Source organism: Elephas maximus, chromosome 10 (genome assembly GCF_024166365.1).
Source record: "Elephas maximus indicus isolate mEleMax1 chromosome 10, mEleMax1 primary haplotype, whole genome shotgun sequence".
NCBI classification, from domain to species: domain Eukaryota; kingdom Metazoa; phylum Chordata; class Mammalia; order Proboscidea; family Elephantidae; genus Elephas; species Elephas maximus.
The window spans coordinates 22132633-22140103 of record NC_064828.1 but is presented as its reverse complement, the minus strand read 5'-3'; the positions used below and the strand labels follow the sequence as shown (position 1 = coordinate 22140103).

The following is a 7471-nucleotide window of genomic DNA, read 5'->3' as shown; positions in this document are numbered from 1 at the left end:
ATCATAATAGCAAGTCACGGTTAGAGTGGGAAAAAATGTAGAACAAAACTCAAATTCATATAGATGACTAGACTTCCTTGTCCTACAGAGGGTGGAGAAACCTCCAAGACTATGGTCCTTAGACACCCTTCTAACTTGAAACTGAAGCCACTCCTGGAGATAACCTTTCACCCAAATAATAGGCCTATGAAATAAACAATAACATCCATGAGGAAAGTGCTCCTTAGAAAGACTGTCTATGTGAAACCAAAAGGGAAACACCTGCCCAAAAGCAAAGATGAGAAGGCAGGAAAACTGGATGAACGGACACGGGCAAGTCAGGGTGGTAATGGAGAGTGATGACAGTTGCAGCGATGGCAACCAATGTCATGAAACAATTTGTATGTAAAAAAATTGGGAAACTAACTTGTTCTATAAACCTTTACCTAAAGCTCAATAAAATATTGTGGGGGGGGGGAACTCCAGCCTCCATTTACTTCACAGCATAATTGTTAGGATCAGATATGATCATGTATGCGAAGGTGCACTATTAACAAAGACATTGCTTTTATAACACTGTAAATAAAAAACTTCACACACTAATGCTTGCATAAACATTTATTAAGATATAGTCCAGTAATGGCTGAGGAACTAGAAATATGAAGGGGAGAAAAGACCTCAGAGCAGTCCAAATCAATATCACAGTCCTCGTAATACAGCCCACTTCAGACCAGTACTCGAAATCTGCTGTTATTTTTTACATGATTCTAAGATGTTTGGCTATCTGGGCTCTGTTGCAACACAGAAGGCAAAACTTAGAAAGAGAAATGTCATAAGCAGGCACACTGTGAGCAGAAAGCATACAGCAATGGAGAAAAAGAAAGCAATAAAAATACCAGGTCAATCTGGGACCATTTACCATCAGTAACCCCTAGGCCCTGAGGGTCCATGATGACAACCAAACGAACCATTCTCTGCTGTCACTGATGCTGTCCTCCAAGTGCCCAGGATGGTCTATGCCCATCAGATCATCAAGATCCCTCATTCACTTGCTCAAACAACAACTACTTAGAGAATGGATCAATGGATTGTGGTATATTCAGACAATGGAATATTACTCAGCAATAAAAAAGAATGAACCATGGCTAAGCAGAACAATCTCAACATTACATTACGAGGAAAACATCCAGATACAAAAGAGTTCATGTAAATGATTCCCTTTGTACGAAATTCTAAACCAGGCAAAACTAACTTAAAAAAAAACTTAGGATGACCATAAAAATCAGAAAGTAGTTCATTCTTGGGGACGGGGAGGGATTGACCAGAGAGGGCATGGAGGAACTTTCTGAGCTGAAGGAAACGTTCTCTATCTTGTTTGGGGCGGTGGTTACACAGGTGTATACAATTGTCAAAACTTATCAGATTGAATAGTTAAGACCTGTGCATAATATTGTGTACCAATTATTAAACACCAGTTAAAAATTATTATTTTTTAAAAGATATAGCCAAGTGAAACAGGTCAGCTCTTCCTGTGAGTACAATATCATTTACAGGTGTGCAATAATGCCCAATGGCCAGATAAACTCGATAATAAAAATCAAATGCCAGGTTTTCACAAAATCGGCCAAAATAGTACAGCCCAAGACACCATTTTAAACTGCAACATATCTGAGGACATTTTCACAGTCTTGCTTTTTTAATGCTGTTGACATATGCATTTTCATTTTAATGTTCATTGCGGGTCCACACACATGCAAAAGCTTTCTATCCTAGTTTAGCAGAAAGCAGAGCCATCAAAGTCAATGACAAGGTAATATCAAAAATACAGCTGCTTTTATCATCTAAAGAAGAAACCTGCTGCCATTCACAGGGGCTTTAATAGCACATGCAGAGAAGCAATACTGAGGCCGAAGGGGCAGAGGGGGCTTCCATGCAGCATCTTCACTTTACTCCGGGTCCTTATCCTCATCTGAAAAGTGGGGAACCGACTTCTTTGCGACAACATTGTCCAATCTTTGTCCTTGCAGATATGGATTGACACTCTGAAAAAATATATATGGTTTGATATTAGATGTGACCATCGGATACAAGTATCTCACAAAAGAAGTGAAAGAGAATTGTTTCTGGATTAGAGGGTTAACGACAAGGTTAATGGGGAACCGAAACACCACAAAAACCCCAAACTTACTGCTGTCAAGTCGGTTCTGACTCATGGCGACCCTATAGGACAGAGTAGAACTGCCCCCAAGGGTTTCCAAGAAGCGGCTGGTGGATTCGAACTGCTGACCTTTTGCTTAGCAGTCATAGCTCTTAACCACTGTGCCACCAGGGCTCCAATGAGGTACCTACCACCTACTAAATGATTACTCCAGGGCACTTACCAATATCTTAGGGGCTTAAGAAACATTGACAAATGGATGTGTCTAATTGCATCTGCCACACAACTACAGAGTTCCTTCTTTATCAGATGAAATGTTTTTTGCTTTTTTTTTTTTTTGGTGCAAAGATTTGGGGCGAATCAGCTAATAAACTCTTGCTATTAAGTTTTTTTAAGTTGGATACTAATCCCTTGTGTGAAGGAGAAACCCTATTCTATGGCCCCGTTTAGGTAAAAAAGGAAATCTGAAATTCATTAAATTTTTTTACAAAAAGAATGTCCTAAAGATGACACGGAAGGGTCATGTGGGAATTAGCATCTGAAGCCTGGTCACAGGATCATCCCGCTGCTGTGATGGATTCCTGCATGCCAGCAGTTTGCTAAAGAGCATTCAACGGGGACTCTAGCGATCGTTTATTTCCATCTTCCCTCAGCCAAATCCAAAAGCTGAAGAAAAGAAGGGAGTTATCCAGAAGGCTCCTTTATTTTTGACTCAAGGCTCCACGCTCTGAAATCTCTTTCATCAGTCAGTATTCTGAGTAACTCAAGGTCTTTCCATTCCTTCTCTAATACACATCTATTCCTCGAGGTTTGGATTTGAACTAGTAATTGGAACTTGAAAACACAGTCTTTAGCAAGCAGAAAAAAATTTCAAAACTTTTGGAAGATATTTGTTTATTAAATATGACCTCCAATAACTCAACAAAAATATAAGAAAGAAGCTGTATTTACAAATGATTAGCTTATCCAGTTACATGCCAAGTCCTGGTGAACAAATGGAGACCGTTCATAGGGAGATCTCCCTTGCCTCTGAAGAGCGAGCACTCATTCTCCAAAAGAGAAGGAATGGAGCCTGAGTTTAGAATCTGTGAACACCCTTCTGTACTCTGACAGGTAAAAGCATAAGTCATAAAAGGCTCAACTCACTCTGCAAGACTATGGTGCATCACCAACAAGTGGAGAACTAATTAAATTACAAAGTGTGAAATGTCCTCAAGTCTTTGAAAGGAGACATGTCACAGAAAGACAGTATCTTGCTGGGAAGTAATCTTTACAAGATTTAGGAAAACAAAAACGCTATTACACTGGGGATTGTCAACAAGAGTAGCCTGGCCCACTCCATGGAACCACATCAGAACCTCTGGGTAGGTGGAGCAAGTGTGGACTGAAAAAGCATATTCAATATCAAAAACATTTTTATTGATTTTTAGTAATATTTATTCTGAAATTTCAAGCATATTAAAAGAGGATATGAGATTTTCATATTTATCAAGCACGAGATTAAAAGGTTGGTTTTTACGAAGATCAATGTTGTTGGACGTTGTACAGTTGGCCCGTGTTGACCCCACGCACAAAGCGTGGGGTCCTGTGCTATCCCCTGTGATCGGCTGCAGATTAGATCATTGTGATCCACAGGGTTTTAATGGTTCATTTTTGGAAGCAGATTTCCAGGTCTTTCTTCCCAGTCTATCTTAGTCTGGAAACTGCTGAAACCTATTCAGCATCATAGCAACACACAAGTCTCCACTGACAGGCTAGTGGTAGTTGTGCATGAGATGCACTGGCCAGGAATCGAATGGAAGGCAAGAATTCTACCACTGAATCATCACTGCCCCCATAATAAGATAAATGGTGGATCTTAAATGTTAACAAGATACATCTCAAGAGTTAAAAGTTTGCAAAGTCACCACATAGATTTTTGACCTTTAATTCATGAAGCAACTAGGAATTCAATTGGATTTGAATAAGTATAAAAAGTCACATAAAACCTGGGGCTTTGTTGTAACTTTGGGGAGAATTCCCCATGGTAAGGCCTTTTCATGGGAGACTTTCATATTCCTCTCACTGCCCAGTCCCAGAAATTCTAAAGGTTAGAGAAGATAGGAAGTAAATTAATGAGGAAAAAAAGAAGCAACCATTTGAATGTTTTTGATAAATGTTCAGCTACTGATTTTGAATCCAACACTTAACAGTAATGATAATAGAGGTACTTGGCTTTAATTATCCTCTGAAGAACTCAAAGCACTTATATATTTATCTTCTCACTTGCGTCAGAGACCAGTTATGTTACACAGAGAACATTCTTCCCATTTCACAACTGTAGAGATAAAAATACAGAGGCTTTGGATCAAACTACTTATCCAAGTAAAGCCAAGTGCAGCCCTCAGGTACCATGCAAAAGACCATGGATTTTCATCTGGAAGCATCACTGGGATGGGACCTTTGCTTTTGAATGTCCTCCGAAAACCGGCATAAGATGCTGAACTTTGTTGGAGGAAGCCTTGATTTTTTTTAAAAAAGAGAAAATCTGTAATTTCTTTATGTTGATTCATGGACTTGAGGGGGGTGGTAAAGGTCTTCAGTCAAGATGGGAACACCATCTCAGCCATAATAACAGGGGAAGCAACTCTGTTTCTCCATCAAGTTCGAGAGGCCCATGATTTATGGCATGAGCATGGGTCTTTGTAGATGCTTGAGAAAAAGAGGAACTTGATACCTCCGGGTCAAAGTGACCTTTATTTTCATAAATTCTAAAACCTTTCCTGTATAGAGGAAGTTGAGGCTAAATTAAAAATCTGTATAACGCGTCTTCACCAAGATTCCGAGTCTTGGTAATCGCTGGTTTCATGGAAAAATGACCTAAATGGTGACCCACAGTCACTCACTAAGTCAGGGCAAAAGGGATGGTGGGCCAGGAAGTAGAGACGATTAGAGCTTATTCATTTCATTTGGGTCAGTCATTGGTCTTACTCGGAAACGTGCTTGCTGTGCCATGGAGATATTCAGGTTGCTCTAGCTCTGAGGATAGAATTTCTTGAGGTTCTCTCAAGACCACATCACACCCTTCGACCCTTCCTGCTACTGGAAGCTGTAATCACCCAAGAAAAACCCCTAATAGCCCAGCTAACTCTCCCAAAGAAGATGTGTTTCCAGAAGTCAAAACGTTCAGCTTCTCACATAGAAAACTGGCTGTGGGTCGTCTGGGTTTTGTCAAGCAGCAAAGGGGCTTGGAACCCTCTGCTGTGGGGACATGAAGATTAATGCTGAAGCTAGAAAATCCACACCTCTTAAAACACTTTCTGACTGGATTAGGCGAAGTTATTCAGAATGACCACGATGACCGCGGTCCAGATTCCCAAATATGGCCAGGATCCAGGCACTTGTTATTCTGAATAAACAGTGGCCTTTGGTATATGGTTTCCCATTTGTATGTTTTAACTAAAATGGTGACTACCCCTAGCACTTTGCCATGTGATTGTTAATTGCTGTCAAATCGGCCTCTGGCTCATGGTGACCCCATGTACAACAGGATCGAACCACTGTGGTCCACAGGGTTATCACTGGCTGATTTTCAGAAATAGATCACCAGGCCTTTCTTCCTAGTCTGTCTTAGCCTGGAAGCTCTACTGAAGCCTGTTCAGCATCATAACAACATGCAAGCCTCCACGGACAGATGGTTGGAGGCCACACATCAGGTGCATTGGCTGGGAATCGAAGCCAGGTTTCCCACGTGAACGGCGAGAATTTTACCACCGATACACCACTGCCCCCTTGCCATGTAGTAGCTGGGCTTTTTTTCCCCTCTATTTGAACAGAAAATGATGATGACAGGTGGCCAGGCCCTGTCACGTAAGGTACCAATTGATTTGCAGAATGGACGTTGATCATTTGTTAAGGCTCAGTGGCATGAAATGCACTGGGAACCCAAAGCAAATTATAGGAACTAAATGCAGAGCACCGAAACCAAGGTCCCCTACTGGGCAGTCCTGGGAAGGTTAATCAATACACTTGCAGTAAATTCAACAGTCAGCAAACAAACAGAATCGATTTAGTAGATTTCACGTTAGTCTGTTTAGGCCGAGAAAAAACAGATATGCACGAGGGATGAGATTGGTTCACCCCATCTTCTGCACCCAATTCCTTCCAAATTCTTGCCTGGGGCATGCAAGTTAGCACTTTCTGTTCCTGCCCTATGTTTGCATACAATTGATGCAGATATGTGAGCAGTTGCCCCCAGTGGCCCTTGTACCCTTTCAGGAAAGGTATAACCTGGTGACCTCCCGCATTTCCCACACAGACGGGAGGGATGCAATACATATTTCCTGAATGGAATGGAGGCGATGGAATCCCTGCAGGACTGTGGTTCCACTAAAAAATCATGTGCTTCAGTGGGACTAAACCAAAAGCAAAGAAGTTTCCTGAATAAACTGAATGCTTCAAAGGCCAGCGTAGCAGGGGCAGGGGTTTGGGGACCATGGTTTCAGGGGACATTTGAGTCAATTGGCATAACAAAATCTATTAAGAAAACATTCTGCATCCCACTTTGAAAAGTGGTGTCTGGGGTCTTAAACACTAGCAAGTGGCCATCTAAGATGCATCAATGAGTCTCAACCCACCTGGATCAAAGGAGAATGAAGAACACTAAGAACACAATGTAATTACGAGCCCAAGAGACAGAAAGGGCCACATGAACCAGAGACTACATCATCCTGAGACCAGAAGAACTAGATGGTGCCCGGCTACAATTGATGACTGCCCTGACAGGGAACACAACAGAGAACCCCTGAGGGAGCAGGAAAGCAGTGGGATGCAGACCCCAAATTCTCAGAAAAAGACCAGACTTAATGGTCTGATTGAGACTAGAAGGACCCCGGTGGTCATGCCCTCAAACCTTTGGTTGGCACCGGACAGGAACCATTCCCAAAGCCAACTCTTCGGACATGGATTGGACTGGACAATGGGTTGGAGAGGGATGCTGGTGAGGTCTGAGCTTCTTGGATCAGGTGGACACTTGAGACTATGTTGGTATCTCCTGCCTGGAGGAGATGAGAGGGTAGAGGGGGTTAGAAGCTGGTGAAATGGACACAAAAAGAGAGAGTGGAGGGAGGGAGCGGCTGTATTATTAGGGGAAGAGTAATTGGGAGTGTGTAGCAAGGTTTTTTTTTTTTTTTTTTTAGCAAGGTGTATATAAGTTTTTGTGTCAGAGACTGACAATTTGTAAGCTTTCACTTAAAACCCATTAAAACACAATAAAAAATTAAAAAAAAAAACCATGTGCTAAAGTTTGGGGAAACCATGGCAGACACCAAGGGTGGACATTCTCTGGACATCGCT

General features: G+C 41.7%; 1 protein-coding gene across 2 annotated transcripts in view; it reads right to left on the bottom strand.

Moving 5' to 3' along the window:
• Positions 1-589: 589 nt before the first annotated feature.
• Positions 590-7471, bottom strand: part of SCG5 (secretogranin V) — an 88923-nt gene continuing 82041 nt past the window's right edge. For both annotated transcript variants that reach the window (XM_049898507.1, XM_049898508.1), the window contains exon 6: positions 590-2021. In XM_049898507.1, coding sequence (XP_049754464.1) covers positions 1926-2021 — 96 coding nt within the window. In that variant the 3' untranslated portion in view covers positions 590-1925. The remainder of the gene's footprint in view (positions 2022-7471) is intronic.